At 34.8% G+C, this 17,255-nt stretch overlaps 1 protein-coding gene across 1 annotated transcript in view; it reads left to right on the top strand.

Annotated features, from left to right (window-relative positions):
* CPNE8 (copine 8) overlaps positions 1–17,255 on the top strand; it is a 227,183-nt gene that overhangs the window by 100,125 nt on the left and 109,803 nt on the right. The window contains exons 7-8 of the mRNA XM_060657941.3: positions 5,391–5,454; positions 13,127–13,230. Coding sequence (XP_060513924.1) covers positions 5,391–5,454; positions 13,127–13,230 — 168 coding nt within the window. The remainder of the gene's footprint in view (positions 1–5,390; positions 5,455–13,126; positions 13,231–17,255) is intronic.

The following is a 17,255-nucleotide window of genomic DNA, read 5'->3' as shown; positions in this document are numbered from 1 at the left end:
TCTTCACCCAGTTTCTCCTAACATTAACATCTTAATTACCAATGGACATTTGTCATAACTAGTAAACCAACATTGATACATGACAGTTAACTAACTCCAGACTTCATTTGAATTTCACACTTGTTTCTTCCATTAATGTCCTTTTTCAGCTAATGTCCTTTTTTCTGTTTTACAGTTCAGGTTAGGATACCACATTGCATTTAGTTATCCTGTCTCCCAGTATCTTCTGTTTTGTGACAATTTCTTACTCTTTCCATGTTTTGATGCCCTTGACAGTTTTGAGGAGTATTAGCAGATATTTTGTAGAATGCCCCTCAATTTGGGATTGTCTAACGTTTTTCTCGTTGTAGGTTTGGAGGGGAAGTTCACAAAGGTGAGGTACCCTCGTTAGATCATATCAGCAGTACATGATATCAACATGACTTATTGCTGGTGATGTTAACTGTAATCACTGGGCAAAGTCATGTTTGCCAGATTAAAATGGTCACTGTAAGGTACACATACTCTTGTATAGTATGATGAGTTTTTCATGTTTTGGAGCTATACTGTTAGATGCATAAAGTATTGAGATTTTTATATCTTTCTAATTAATTGAAACTTTTGTTAATTACATAAGAACTATTTGTAGCAATATTTTAAAATTTAAAATCTATATGTTTAGTATTAATGTAGGCCCACTGATTTTCATTGGGTTTGGTTTTTTTTCGCCTAAGCATATCTTTACATTCTGTTCTTTTGAACTTTCTAAATTCTTAAATTTTGATATCTGTAGTAAATAGCTTATAGATGAATTTTATGTTTTTTAAGTTTTTTTAAAAAAAATTAATGTTTGTGCACTACTAGGCATTTATCCACGATGTACAGGTTTGCTGTTTCAGAGGGACACATGCACCCCCCATGTTTACAGCAGCACTATCAACTATAGCCAAGTATTGAAAGATCCCAAATGTTCATAGATGGATGAATGGACAAAGAAAATGTGGTATATATATATAATGGAGTATTACTCGGCAATCAAAAAGAATGAAATCTTGCCATTTGCAACTATGTGGATGGAACTGGAGGGTATTATGCCTAGTGAAATTAGTCAGAGAAAGACAAAAACCATATGACTTCACTCATATGAGGACTTTAAGAGACAAAACAGATGAACATAAGGGAAGGGAAACAAAAATAATATAAAAACGGAGGGGGACAAGACAGAAGAGACTCATAAATATGGAGAACAAACTAAGGGTTACTGTGGGAGTGAGGGATGGGCTAAATGGGTAAGGGGCATTAAGGAATCTACTCCTGAAATCATTGTTACACTATATGCTAACTAATTTGCATGTAAATTTTAAAAAATAAAAAATAAAATTAAAAATTTTAATGTTTGTTTATTTTTGAGAGAGATAGAGCACAAGCAGGGGAGGGGCAGAGAGAGAGGGAGACACAGAATCTGAAGCAGGCTCCAGGCTGTGAGCTGTCAGCACAGCACCCGATGCGGGGCTGGAACTCATGAGCAGTGAGATCATGACCTGAACCGAAGTCGGTCATTTAACCGACTGAGCCACCCACGTGCCCCTGAATTTTATGTTTTTTATACAAAGTGACAATATGATTTTAATCTGGACCATTTGTTTCATTATCAAATGGCTTAGTGACTGTTGCCCTGGATTTATTTCCATTACTTTCTTACTGCTTTCTATCTGCTCTACCCTTTGTTTCTTTAGTTTCTTTTGAGTCGGTTGTATTTTTAAAACACTAGTTTACAATTTTCCTATTCTAAACTTTAGGTTATAAAGTCCTTTAAAGACTGTAGTTTTGCAGAAGTTTTAAAACATATGCTTAGGGGTGCCTGGGTGGCTCAGTCGGTTGAGCGTCCAACTTTGGCTCAGGTCATGATCTCACACTCCGTGAGTTCGAGCCCCACGTTGGGCTCTGTGCTGACAGCTCAGAGCCTGGAGCCTGCTTCGGATTCTGTGTCTCCCCCTCTCTCTGCCCCTCCCCTGCTCATGCTCTGTCTCTCTCTGTCTCAAAAATAAATAAAAACATTAAAAAAAAATAAACATACATGCTTAATTTATCGAATTCTATTCACTTCAAAGCATCTTGTCCTTTCTTCTTGAACAAAGAACATCAGAAGATTTAACTTAAATTCTCACTCTCCTAATTAATCCTATCATTTGTATTGTTATGTAGTTTTTAACATTTTGATTCTTGTCTTATATTCAATATTTATTAAGATTTATTTGTATTTTACCACTTCCTTTATTGTTTCTTCTCTCATTGCAGACTTCCCATCTGTGATCATTCTCCTGTAGTTTGAAGTCCTTTAGAAAGGCCTCAAGCAAGGATCTTTGGCTATAAATCCTCAGTGCTTACTTGTTTAAAATTATTTGTGGGTCATGCTTGTTCTTAAAAGGGATGTGCACTGTATACATTCCTAGGGGGATAGTTACTTTTTTCAAACACTGAAGACATTTTCACTTGTCTCTCACCTTCAGTGTTCTTTCTGAAATTCCCGTCCCTGTAGGCAATCTGTCTTTTCTCTCTGGCTCATTTGAACATGTGCCCTTCATCTCTGCTCTTTTGCTATGGTCCTCTTATGTGTATAGGTATAAATTTACTTTTATTTATGCTGCTTGGGATTCATTCAGCCTTTTGAGTCTGGAAATTGATTTTTTACATCACTTCTTGGAGTTTCCCAGCCATTCTCTCGTCAAATATTACATCTTCTCTATTCCTTCTTCTCCTTCTGAACCTCTGATGATATGTATATTAAAACTTTTATCTGGTTCTCCATGTCTGTAAACCTCTTTATAATAGTTTCCAGTACAGTCTGCCTCTCTGTACTGCATTGTGGATAATTATTTTACATCTGTCTTTCAGTTCACTAATTCTTCCGCTGTGTCTAATCTGTGGTTAAATCCGTTCACTGAGTTTTCATTTTCTATTATTTCCGGAAGTTCCTTATTTTTTCTCCAAATATTCTCAACTATTTTTATTATCCTTTGCTAGTTACTCATATTTCCATATCTTTGTTTAAATTTTAGGTATATTATGCACGCTTACATTTTGTAAATTATTCATAATATTTCCAGTATTCTAAGTCTGTATTTGATGCTGTAGCCTGTTGTTTCTAGACACCCTAATACATGGTACAGTTTTCCTTTAGTTTTTTTGTGATACTTTGAAGTGAACTCATATGTATTTAAAAATTTTTAATGTGAGAATCTTTCGAGATGTAGTTAGAAGGCAAACTCTGCAGAGATGTTTTCCATTTACCAGTTACCTATGATCACTTCAACGAAACAGAATTCTTGGTTAGAGTTTTTTATAACTACCAGGTAGTGAAAAACTAACAAGACTGTTTGAGGTATGAATGATTAGGAGACTTTTTTTTTTTCTCTTTTATTCGTCATCAGGTTTTAAGGCAGGGATTTACTTTTTAGGTCTCTCCCAAGTGAATGTTTGTATCTAATTCATGCTACAATCAGGCAGTGTAGTAATTGTGATCCAAGCTCTATGTTGGTATTAGTCATTTATTGAATTCTCCACCTTGTGAGTCTTTCCCTCCCCCGCTTTTTTTGGTCTCTTATTTTTATGTCCTAAGGCGTCATGAAAAAGAAGCCCAAGATCAAGCTCTACAGGGTCACCTCTGCTTGTCTTTCTGGTTTTTCTTCTTCAGGTTCTGATTGGTCCTTACTGTTTTTGCCAGGTTACTAGAGCATTTATAAAGACTTTGTGGCAAATTTTATTCAGCATTTTACAGTCTTTTCAGGTACACATTCAGTCAGGGTGTTTAGTTTGTCATAACATGTAAAATGTAAACCTGGAAATTGACAGATAGGAGGGAAAAAGGTACAGCTAGATTACAAAAATTAACCGATTAAGGTTGCTGGAAGGATGCTAAAAAAGATGTATGTAATATTCCAAGGAAAGATGTGCAAGAATAAATTAATTGATCTTTTAGTCATAAAGACTTGGAGAAAATGGAAGATCCTGACATGTAGTTAACCTAATGGGGAGGAAAGATATAAAGAAAACAAAATGTTGTGATAGGCGGTTTACTGCACAAGCTATGAGATGACATTTTTAGTTCAAAACCAAGTGGTACTCTCCAGAGGAAAATATTACAGTAGAAAGGAAGAAAGGATAGAGGAGTTTTAGAATATGTATAATTTACACTGTTAAATTTATAACTCAGCCTTTTTATTTATTTATTTTTTTTTTTGCCTTCTTCCCAGTTAGGCTAAGAGCCAAGTCCCTTTACACATGGAGAACAGGGGATTATGTATTTGTTGCATCCATGCTGATATAGATTATCAGATATGAATTATATTCTTGAGGACAGACACCCTTGTTGGGCTGCAATTCCACAACTTGTAGGTCCCAGGAATAACAGAAGAGTCTGAACTATGATTTGTGATGGGACAAAAGAACCATGAAGTATACTATGAGAGCATTAGGATTACTCTTTGGGGGATTCTTATGGACTTGTCTCTGTATTCCCTCATGTAACGCAGGGAACCATACACACACCTTGCATTTTCCTAGTGCACTTTTGTGTCAGCTGGAATCTATGTGAGCATAAATATACCAGATACATGTACAAAGAAAAATGTGTGCGAGTTTGATTTTGCTTAATTTTGCTTATGTATTACATATTTTCAGTGTATATGGAGCACCTGCTATGTGTAGACATTTAACTCTATTGCTTCACAAGAGGTCTATGTCATGAACCTTTACTCTTATGGATGTGATAATCTACTTGAGAAAAGACAGGGAAAAATATGTGATGGTAACAAGTTAGGAATAATTAAATGCTAAACTTGTGTTACTTCAAGTGCCATGGGATTGTGGAGAAGGCCAAACTTTGTGTGAGGTCGACGGGATGAAGTTTCCTGGGACAAATGGAACTTCTTCTAGGGATATGGAAGGTTTGAGGTGAAATAGGAAGCAGTTAGCATGATGAGGTGTATCAGGGCTTGGGAATGGCCATAAAGAGGAAATGAACACCAAGAAATAACTATGTTGATGAAAGGGGAAAGAAATATTGAAAACCAAGGTGAGGAATAGGTTTTAATCACATAGTAGAAATTTTAGAACCCATGGGAGGAAGTTTTATTACATTATAGATATTATGTTATATATTACATATGGTAGACAATATGAAACTGTTGATGATTCTTGGGCAGATGTCTGATATGTTTAGCTTCATTAGGAAATGTGGATATATAGGATAAACTCAAGGTTGAAACTAGGACTACATTTTGTTAGGAAAGAGCTCATTTCTTAGTAGGATGCTCTTTATTTGGTTCCATAAAAATAAAACATAATATTAGTTTATGATATAAAATTAACATAAATTATTAATCTTTATAAATATATTTTTGTTGTTTTAGAGGAATTCCAGGGAAGAAATGTGGTACAATTATACTTACAGCAGAGGAATTAAACTGTTGCAGGGTAAGTAAATATTTCTTTGGTTTAAAAAATATTTCCTATACTTCTGAAAAATATTTTTGAAACTATACTTAAATGATTAATTCTTGAGTAATTTTATAATTTAGACTATGTTATATAATTCTGTGGTCTGTAAGACATCATTTTAGATACTTAGCACTTTAACCAGAGTGACTACATTTATAGTCCAAAAAGGATATCAGTTATTGTAACAGTCTTTTTAAGAAATAGAAATTATTAAAATAAAACCTAATGTCAGTGTCATTAATGGGGGAGGGGCATTACTATTAGAAATTATCAGTTGTACCAATCAGTTCAGTCCCTGTAAAAATTTTAAAGCCTTCTGTGTGATTTTCAAGGAGTGTTTCTATTCGTTTGCCTTTAGTCCTTTTGCATAACATACTTGTTTGTCCATAATTCTAATTGAATTAATTTAAAATTTATATAAGCTCCCATCTTTTGTTAGCTTGGGAAGCTCACGTTTGAAGAAAGGACCAGCTACTATTCCAACTAGGAATATGATGATATAGACTGCACAGTCAGTATTTTTAGAAAACTGCTATTTTTGTGATTTGCTGATATAGCCATTGACTCATGTTCAGTGATTTTACTGTCATCAAGAAATGAGGTGATGTCTTTGACACTCCACACTGGAACTAATGATAGCTCTCTGAATCTGAAGTCAATATTGACTATTTAGTGTGGCCCAGAGGATCCCTGGGAATTGTTGTTTCTGGGAGGGGAAAAAAGAAGATTGTCCTGGATTAAACCTCTGGGGTTTTTTATTTTCAACTTTTGCTTCATAATTTTAGGAACAGAAGTTCCCAAAGAATATTAAAAACTTAATGCTTAGACACTGGCTGCAGTTTTCATATAGAGAACTACTATTTATTATCTGAGTGTGTAATTATTATCTGATTATGTAACTTTAATCTCTAGAGGTTGTCTTTAAAGATAATTACTATGGCTTTATATGCATAATATATTTCTAAGACAATATGGTCAGAATCCTGCCAGCAAATGATGGAAACTGAAATTTTGGTGGGGTAGGGAGTGGCCAGTGAGATAACAAAAGGGAAAGTTAGTAATAGTGTTGTGGAGCTGATTAAACAAGAAATATTAGAATTTAAGTAGTTAAAATGCATTTAAATTGAGACCATCCTCTTCTTCCTTCACTCTTTTTGGGGTATCTGACTGCTTAGATCTGTTTTTCATGTCTAAAATGCCCAGAGCCTAAATGCCCAGTACAATGCTGTTAAAGACCAAACTAAGTTGAGTTCTGGATTTGTTATGAATTTGTGTTTTATCTTATGAAATCACTTGACTTTTCTGATTTATTTTCCATATTTGCAAGTGGGGGGAAGCCAGATGTGAACCAAGTCACCAGAGTATTTTAAAAAATTCTCCCAGCTCTCATAATTGACTATCGTGACATTAAATCTGAAAGTATAACATACATGAAAACATTTTATGTATACTAAAAATGCATCACAAAAAGTATAACACTTTAATTGCAGAAATATTACTTACCATCTTATTCTTTGTTAAAATGACACAATGGTTTCTTAAAATTATATCATCTAATGATCATTTATACTTCTTGTCTCTAAATTTATATACGTGTATATATGTATTTTGTACAGTGAGGGAAGAAAGAGAAAGTGAGGTTCAAGGTCAATACGATACATGTTCTTTGTGTTGACATTAACATGCTATTTTGCCAAAATCTTGGTGTTAAGGTGATTTTGTGTTATGCCAGTGAACACATGATTATTAGTTCCATTTCAAAATAGAACCAATATACCAAGGGCATAGATTGAGTACGGCCAGGTTGCATCTTAAATACCTTCCACTTTAAATTCTATTGTTTTCCTTGGAAGAGCAGAAAGGAACAGGAAAGCTTACATGCAAATGAAGTAGAATCTGTTACTTAGTCATCTAGAGACATTTACCACTCTTTCTGCTACTAAAGCCTTTAGAATATCTGGAATTATCTTCCAATAAGTAAACACATATTTATTATACTTAACAATTATAGATCTAATATTTTAAAAACATTGCTTAGAATCTAGATTTAACTTGACTTACATATGGTGTGTTCTCAGTCTTACCTACAGCCTTATTGATAATCAGCATCATTGAGGTGTATAAACCTTGAAATAATATTACTATGCTCATATAGTAGAAGAAGCAAATATATTCAAAACAATGTTCATAGTTACTTCAGAAGAGACAGTGCCTGTTAAACGTACATTTAAGGGTACCTTGAAAATACCAAGCATTATCACAGAAATTTGAATGAAATAACTATTTCACATTTGACATCCTACAAATTGGTGTTTTTTTTTTCTTTAAAACACATTGTTAGTTATTTACTTGGGCATAACTTTGGAATCAGGGCCCCTAGATTTCAGTCTTGCCTCTTTCAATATTCAGCTGGGTGAGTTTATGTTCTTGGAGCTTTAATTTCTGCATTTGTAAAATGCTAGATGTCTTGATATCTTCCCCAGATAGTTACTTGGCAGAATAAAAAAGGGGCAGCATTTGAACGATGTGTAAATTATAAATTTGTACAAATTTTTATTTTTACTGTGATATTTTTTTAAATTTATTTATTTATTTTGAGGGAGAGAGAGACAGTGCAAGTGGGGGAGGAGCAGAGAGAGAGGGAGACAGAATCCCAAGCAGGCTCCGCACTATCAGCTCAGAGCCCAATGCAGGGCTCGATTTCATGGACCATGAGAACATAACCTGAGCCGAAATTAAGAGTCATATGCTTACCCAACTGAGCCATCCAGGCGCCCCTTAGTGTGATAATTTTAATTATCTCAACCTAGTATTACATTATTTCAAAATGCAACTTTTGTAATATATCTATCAAATGCCAGCATAAGAATTAATGCAATTTTTTAAATTATAATTATTTTTTAATGTATTTTGAGAGAGAGAAAGAGAGAGCTGGAGAGGGTCTGAAAGAGACGGAGAGAGAGAATCCCAAGCAGACTCCTCACTGTCAGTGCAGAGCCCGATGAGGGGTTCGATTTCACAAACTGAGAGATCATGGCCTGAGCCGAAATCAAGAATTAGATGCTCAACTGACTGAGCCACCCAGGTGCTCCAGAAATAATGCGATTTTGCATCAATTTGCATAATTTGATAGAGTTGTTCACTCAGTGCTTTAAAAGTAGCTTGAAATTATCCACAAATAATGTTTTTCATTCTGGTTAATTGATTGATTCCACAATATTTACAAAACATACAATATGCTAGTCTCTGGAATGGATGCTTAGAGTACAATGGTGAGAAAAAACAACAACAAACAACCCCTGTCCTTGTCTTTAATGAACAAGTAGTTTGTGGGAAAGACAGACAGTCAGATGACTATGCAGGTAAATATGTCATGATGTATACAAGTGATCCAATGTGAGAGAGTACAATGGAGAATCTAATTTATATTGGAGAGGGGATCACTGCAGGCTTCTTTGAGAAAATGACATTTAAGCTTAACCCTAAGGAATGGTTTGCCAGTTAAATGAAAGAATTCCACTGAAACGCACAACTTGCATAAAATTGTGAGGAGGGAAGGAAGTGTGTCAGGTGTGTGGTGGCAAAGGGCTAGGAGTGGGAGATGATGGAGACAAAACTTTGGGGGATGAAGGTGGAGAAGGCTGCTCAGAGCCCATTTAGGGCTGGGCTTTGTAGACCATGTTAAATTTCTGTGTTTATCTTCAATACAAGAGAAAGCCTTGAAGCATTTTAAACTATGAACAATATTATTTCTTTTATGTTTGGGGAACACCATGGCGTCTACTGAATGGAACATAAGTTGGAAAGTTGCAAGAGTAGGAGGGGGAGAAAGGAATAAATGCCACTGTGCATGTCCCAGGCAAGAGGAGATTGGCTCAGACTAAGGGGAGGCCAGTGTAGCCAGACTGAAGATTTGAGAAATCTTTTAGAGGTGGAATGGTGTGACTTGATGGTTTGGATAAAGGGTCAGGAAAAGGAAGGAGTCAAGGGCAGCTTCCTTGAGCACTCTGAATGGATGACTAACCACTAATTGAGCTGGGAAGATTGCAGAAGGAGCAAGTTAGATTTGAATGAGTTAAAAGTGCCTGTGGCATATTCGAGTGGATTTCTTCCACAGGAAGCTTATTTTACTGGTGTGAAGCATTGAAGACAAACCTTAATTCTCTCAGGTGGCATAAAGCACAAGAGATTTAAAAAACACAACTTTGCAACGATGCTTATATATTTCTAAAAATAAGTAAATGCTTGTCTTTTCCTCCCAGAAATTAGTTTTCTTTTGTGTTAGATGCAGATGGAATCTCTGCTAAATGACTAACTTGGGTAATTGCAAAACATATTTCCCCCAAGTTTATACAATTTAGTACACTGAAAACAATCTTTATTTTTTATTTTATTTTTTAAGGTTTCTTTTTTAAATGTTTATTTATTTTTGAGAAGAGAATATACATGTGCATGCAAATGGGAGAGGGGCAGAGAGATTGGGGGACAGAGGATCTGAAGCCGACTTTGTGCTGACAGCTGAGAACCCAATGTGGGTCTCGAATTCACGAACTGGGAGATCATGACCTGAGCCGAAGTTGGATGGTTAACCAACTGAGCCATCCAGGCACCCCAATGTTTTTTAATCAATTATTTTTTTTGCAAATCTTAAGGAATATAATTTGAAAAACTACAACTTGATATTACATTTACCAGTGATGAAAAGTTGTTTCATTAATATTTAATCTCTGTGAAGATTTATTCTCAATTTGAAGTATGTACATTTCACTAATCTATTATGCATTTTGAGTATATCAGAATGTTTTTTTTTGGTGGTTTATGTTTTGGTCCAGGCACTTTGAAAGAATGTGTGTGTGTGTGTGTGTGTGTGTGTGTGTGTGTGTATTTTTTTTTTCCTGTAGCAAGAACAATATCCTGTCCCTTGTTCCTAGAAAACTAGAGATCATCAAGATGGTTTTCTCACTGCTTCCTTAATAGTAAAGAGTTTTTTGCTCTTTCAACCTCAGATTTGTTTTTTTTTTTTTATTTTTTTTTATTTTTTAATATATGAAATTTACTGTCAAATTGGTTTCCATACAACACCCAGTGCTCATCCCAAAAGGTGCCCTCCTCAATACCCATCACCCACCCTGCCCTCCCTCCCACCCCCCATCAACCCTCAGTTTGTTCTCAGTTTTTAACAGTCTCTAATGCTTTGGCTCTCTCCCACTCTAACCTCTTTTTTTTTTTTTTTTTTTTTTTTTTTTTTCCTTCCCCTCCCCCATGGGTTTCTGTTATGTTTCTCAGGATCTACATAAGAGTGAAACCATATGGTATCTGTCTTTCTCTGTATGGCTTATTTCACTTAGCATCACACTCTCCAGTTCCATCCATGTTGCTACAAAAGGCCATATTTCATTTTTTCTCATTGCCACGTAGTATTCCATTGTGTATATAAACCACAATTTCTTTATCCATTCATCAGTTGATGGACATTTAGGCTCTTTCCATAATTTGGCTATTGTTGAGAGTGCCGCTATAAACATTGGGGTACAGGTGCCCCTATGCATCAGTACTCCTGTATCCCTTGGATAAATTCCTAGCAGTGCTATTGCTGGGTCATAGGGTAGGTCTATTTTTAATTTTCTGAGGAACCTCCACACTGCTTTCCAGAGCGGCTGCACCAATTTGCATTCCCACCAACAGTGCAAGAGGGTTCCTGTTTCTCCACATCCTCTCCAGCATCTATAGTCTCCTGATTTCTTCATTTTGGCCACTCTGACTGGCGTGAGGTGGTATCTGAGTGTGGTTTTGATTTGTATTTCCCTGATAAGGAGCGACGTTGAGCATCTTTTCATGTGCCTGTTGGCCATCCGGATGTCTTCTTTAGAGAAGTGTCTATTCATGTTTTCTGCCCATTTCTTCACTGGGTTATTTGTTTTTCGGGTGTGGAGTTTGATGAGCTCTTTATAGATTTTGGATACTAGCCCTTTGTCCGATGTGTCATTTGCAAATATCTTTTCCCATTCCGTTGGTTGCCTTTTAGTTTTGTTGTCAACCTCAGATTTGAAAGGTGATCATGGCTGAGAGGTTTGAAGTGTTAGTGGTGCCCATATTCTTGCCTTTGTTCTTTTAATTTTCTTTAAAATACATATTGGTTATTATGCCTGTTCAGCGGTGACCTCTGCTATGAGTGTTCCTCTGTTACGAGTGTTCCTCTGGCAGAAGTTACTGCATCGGTGCTAAATTCCAAAGTAAAATGACACTATACCAATGCTTTGAAGACCAGAAATCTAGAGCTATAAACTTCTAAAAGAGCAGAAATATGTCTTATTCATCTCTCTGTTCCCGGATTCTAGTCTGAGTACTTGAGAAGTGTTTGCTAGGTAAGTGAATGAATGAATGAATGAATGAATGAATGAAAAAGAGACATAGCATCATCTCTTGTATAGTGTTCCTTTAAATGCTGAAGTAATGGGAATTTTAGGTGGATGTTTATTTCTTTTTTATTTTTGTGAGGGAGAGTGAGCAGGGGAAGGGCACAAGGAGAGGGAGAGAGAGAATCCTAAGCCAGCTCCGCATCCAGCATGGAGCCCAACTTAGTGCCGTATCTCACAACCTTGAGAACATGACCAGAGGCGAAATCAAGAGTTGGAAGCTTGACTGACTGAGCCACCTAGACACCCCTACGTAGATTTTAATAAATAATTGCTGGACTCTGCAAAATAAAAAAGTGGTGAATAAGAGTGTGCCTTTGTAGTCATAGTTAATACCAAATAGTATTTAAAACTGCAACCTCTTGGTTGAATCTGAATTACTTTGACACTCTATGTCTTTTCAAAATTGTTAGCATCTCTTTTCAGTTAAAAAACCAAATCAAAATACTGATTTTTATTTTTAAATTATTGATTTCTACTTTTCAAAGGTACTTCTCCTACATAATTGAACAATGTTTAACTTCCTTAATGTATGATACTCCAGCTTGTTTACTTTTAAGCTAAACCATGTAGCTTATGAGTGCTTAAATATATACATTGATAACAACTACTGGTTTGGCTTAATAATTAACATACAAGTGTGTAATTAAACTACAGAGAAACATGAAAGTGCTTTACTTTTCTTGAAGCCCAATATAATAGGAATTATTATTAAGACATTGTAATACACTTACGTATAATTAAAAAGGAACCCTTTTTCCCCCTAGATAGACAACTATGTGGTCAGTCTGTATCTGTCTTGTACCTCATTTAGTGATCTAAAATATCTTAACACCTAATCCATGGCAGATATGCAGTAGATGATAAGTAATTATTTCCTGAGAAATTAAAAAAGTTATGTTCTAAAAATGTGTACTTGAATAACTGAAGGTGTGAATGGAGATCTTGTATTATAATATTGAATATCTAGAGTCATACTTAATATCACTTTTCCAGGGAGAAATGTTAGAAGTTATAAAAAAGTATTAGTTCTCTGACTAGAACAAAAACTTGCAGAGTCAGTTTTTTAGTCTCACAATCCTTTGAAAAGTAATTTATGTTGTCCGGGATTCTTGCACACTTGGCCATTTGCATTAAAATGGTAAATTTGTTTTCTTGTCAAGTCTTGTGATCTGCAGTTTCTAGTTATTTATAACCCAGGTTTTGAGATATTTTATTAATTTTGTTTGTAGGATGCTGTTCTGATGCAATTTTGTGCGAACAAATTGGACAAGAAGGACTTTTTTGGAAAGTCAGACCCTTTTCTTGTATTTTATCGAAGTAATGAAGATGGCAGGTAGATTTATCTTTTATGCTTTTTGACTCTATAGTAAGAATGATATTTGAATGATTATTTTTTCTCAGAGAAGCTCAGTAAATTGATAAACAGTAACATATTTTGGTATTTTAAAAATTGATTTGATTTTTGCATCTCAATAACAATGTGTAATTTTACAAGCATTTTATATGTTTTGTGTGATGTTTAAAATGAATGATTTTTCAGCTTCAAAGAAACATTTCTCCTGTACTTTCCCTACACTTATAATATTGCCTTAATAGTATGAAAGAGTTATATTTTTGTGGAAATCTAAAATGCTAAAACTAAGGTTTTGGGTTATAAAATTGAAAAACCATCTTTTTTGAGAAGGGTTTGGATTTTATGGGTTGCTTTTTACACTGCAGGGTTTGAGATTTTTTCCCAATAACATTTACCTAACATGCAATAACATTTGTCATTACATTTTTGTAGTTTGAATTCTTTTGGCAGTCATGATTAGATTGGTTTCTACATGGCTTGAAAATTTATCCATGGGTTGCAAAATATGATTTAATATGTATGATTCTATCATTAAATATATCTTATTTTTTCTGTTGTGATTCATATTGTACTGTCAGTATCTGTGGGCAAGTTTAGTGGTAAAATTATGGGCTAAGGTTCTATTGCCCAAGTTTAAATCATGGCTTTGCTACTTAATAGCTATGAGACCATAGGCAAGGTTTTTAACCCATATGCAACTCAGTTTCCTCATCTGTAAAATGGGCTAAGAATCACAGCTGCTTCACAGGGTTGTTGACAGTACTGAGTGAGTTACTACACAAAACAATGGAAGCTTGCTTAATACATAAAACATAAATGTTAGCTGTTATTGTTATTATTAATCTTATTGTATAGTGTTCCTTTTTTTGTTTTCCTGAACTGCGGGCAAAGTATTAGCTAAAGGGAAAATATTATTTCACAGATTAAAAATGAAGGGAACAGAAAGATAAAAACCTGTGACTACTGCTACACTTACAAATGAAATTACCCATGTTAATGTTCTAAAACAAGTATATAAAATGTTACATAAAAATAGAATATTTGCTACTTAAAATATTGCTACTGAGCAATATCAAATGATGCTTTGCTCATTGTGAGATTTTTTTGGATACAACTGAGCAACTGTTGGCGATGCTGTTAGGGTGTCATATTATCACGTTTTTCGTACTTCACTTCTATCTTGGTGGTAAAAATGCTGATGTACTTTTATCCATGTGAAAAATATGGGACAATGAAGAAAATAGTTACTTGCCAGTCATTTCAAAGGTGGAAAAAAACTAAAGAGTGGTTCAAGATTTTTTAGTCAAAAGAGTGTTATCTCTCATCCTGTCTGAACTACTTATTTTCTGAACTTTCTATTTTTGTTACTACTTTTCTTTATTTATAAACATTAATTGTATAATTAGAGAATCTCAGTCCCTCACACATGAGTTATATTATGAAAATTAATTATGTGTGTAAAAAATGGTAGTAATTTATTCATTAAATAAAATGTCAATATTAAGAAAAGAGTACAATTATTCAAAAAACTCTCAAGTCATTTAAAAACTGTTGCTAAAATTTGGTGAATCTCATTTCAGAAAACTTTCCATTTTATTACACACAGCAAACTAGGTCACCGTCTATATTCAAATATATATTTTAAAGCATATATGCTAGTGCATTATGTATATTTATGCTTTGTTTTGATGACTTTTGAATGAGTAAAAATGCTTTTACTCCTAACTTTTTATGTGTAAGTCTCTATTTTTAACTGCAAAGATTTTAGCTTTATTTTTAACATTTATTTGAATATGAAGCTATTTCAAAAATTGTCTGTTGCTTACTGTGTTTGAGCCTCATTTTATAAGATAGGGTAAAACTTAGTTTTAATAGAAGCATTAATAAAGATCCTTAACAACCTATGATTATAAATTCTTATTTTCTTGCTGTCACATTTATTTAGTAACTTAAACTGTATTCATAATTAGATAACAATGTCCCCTTGGAATAGCTGCTTTTTTAGTAAAAGGTATATATAATCCTATTTGGTGTGTATATATATATATATATATATAGAGAGAGAGAGAGAGAGAGAGAGAGAGAGATCTATAAATATAGATATATGTATTTATGTAGCAATAAATATAGATCAATAAAGTAAGTCACTTTCTTAAGAGCAAAGGTTATCAACATATTTATTATGGCTGGTTATACTATGAACATAACAGAAGTTCTGATTTAACCATAAACAAAAAGACCAAAAAGTTAATAAATTGTTGGGCATGTTAGTTTGAAGGTAGTCAGGCGGTTGCTCTATCTACCTATCCACCCATGTATCTAGATATCATCTATCTAGATATCTGTCTCTACCACCATACCAAAGACTTGATATATATAAGAATATGATACAAGAAGAGAAAGTCCCTTTGTAGATTTTTAATAATGTATTATGAAGGGAGGTGGATTCCTGTTTCTAAACAGGACAGTTGACTTTTGTACAAAATGGGTTTAAATTCCACAGGTCCACTTAAACGTGGACTGTTTTTTCAATGTTTTTATTTTTTTTTTGAGAGAGAGAGTGAGTTATGAGAGTAAGTGGGGGAGGGGCAGAGAGAGGGGACAGAGGATCAGAAGCAGGCTCTGCACTGACAGCAGTGAGCTCCATGTGGGGCTCAAGATCACGAATCATGAGATCATGACCTGAGCCAAAGTCAGATGCTCAACCGATTGAGCCACCCAGGTGCCCCAGATTTTTTTTTTTTTTTTGATATACTACAGTACTGTAAATGCATTTTCTCTTCCTTATGATTTTTTCAAATAATGTTTTCTTTTCTCTAGCTTACTTTATTGCAAGAACACAGAATATAATACACATACAAAATATGTGTTTATTGTTTATATTATCGGTAAGGCTTCTGATCAACAGTAGACTATTATTAGTAGTTCAGTTTTGGAGGAGTCAAAAGTTACATGCAGATTTTTGACTGTGTGGTTGGTTAATGCCTCTAACCTCTGAATTATTCAAGGGTCAACTGTATATGTAATTTTGAGGGCAAAATTACATATTTTGGGGAGAGAGAGACATAGTGTGATCTGGGGAGGGGTAGAGAAAAAGGGAGACGCAGAATCTGAAGCAGGCTCCAGGCTCTGAGCTGTCAGCACAGAGCCTGACGCGGGGCTCGAACTCACAAACTGTGAGATCATGACCTGAGCTGAAGTCAGAGGCTTAACCGACTGAGCCACCCAGGTGCCTCTCTCCCCATGAATTTTTCTTAACATTTTTGTGTACTGTCTTTTCTTATTTGATTCCTTCTGTGTTTTTCCTGCCTATTCCTTCCTTATGTCCTTTGCTTTTCTTCCATCTTAGGTATCTCAATGACCCTTTTTTGAATCTTCTCAGTCTGTCTTCCATCTTTCTTTTCATGGCTTTTGCCCCTAAAGTGCTTTTGGGTGAGTCAACTCTGAGAACATATAACCACAGATCTGTTCTCTTGAGCTTGTGAATTTAGTGGCAGGAGTTTGTTTAGATGGGCAAGGGTACTACCAGAAAGGGGATAGCACTAATGCCATAAATCTTGTAATGAATACTTGATCCTTTTAGATTATGTTTCTATTTGATCCCTTAGTAGAAGTAGACTTTTCTTGACTGAGAGGAGGAAAATCAACTGAGAGCCTTTTTGAAATGAGAGTATTGTCTTGTGGGGGTTATGTGCAGTATGTCCACTACAGTGATTATGTCATATTCTCATGTTCATGACTGTTACTGGGGTCCCTGTGTTTGAAACACTTCATTACTAAGGTCTTCCTGAGGATTGGGTTTGGGTATCATTCTGGCCAGGATAATTTCATAGCTCATGAACTTTGCATACATTTATGTTAGGCAAAAACATTTCCAGGACCTAATTGATATATGGAGATTGAAATGGTTCGGTGGAAACAACATTGGAATTTGAATCGGAAAACCACCTTTAAGGCTACATAGATTTGACCTCTTATTGTGTACTCTTTAGATATATAGAGCC

This window comes from Panthera onca, chromosome B4, assembly GCF_046562875.1.
Source record: "Panthera onca isolate mPanOnc1 chromosome B4, mPanOnc1 haplotype 2, whole genome shotgun sequence".
In the NCBI taxonomy this organism is placed as follows: domain Eukaryota; kingdom Metazoa; phylum Chordata; class Mammalia; order Carnivora; family Felidae; genus Panthera; species Panthera onca.
The sequence above is the reverse complement of the archived record's forward strand: the minus strand, read 5'-3'. Positions and strand labels throughout refer to the sequence as shown.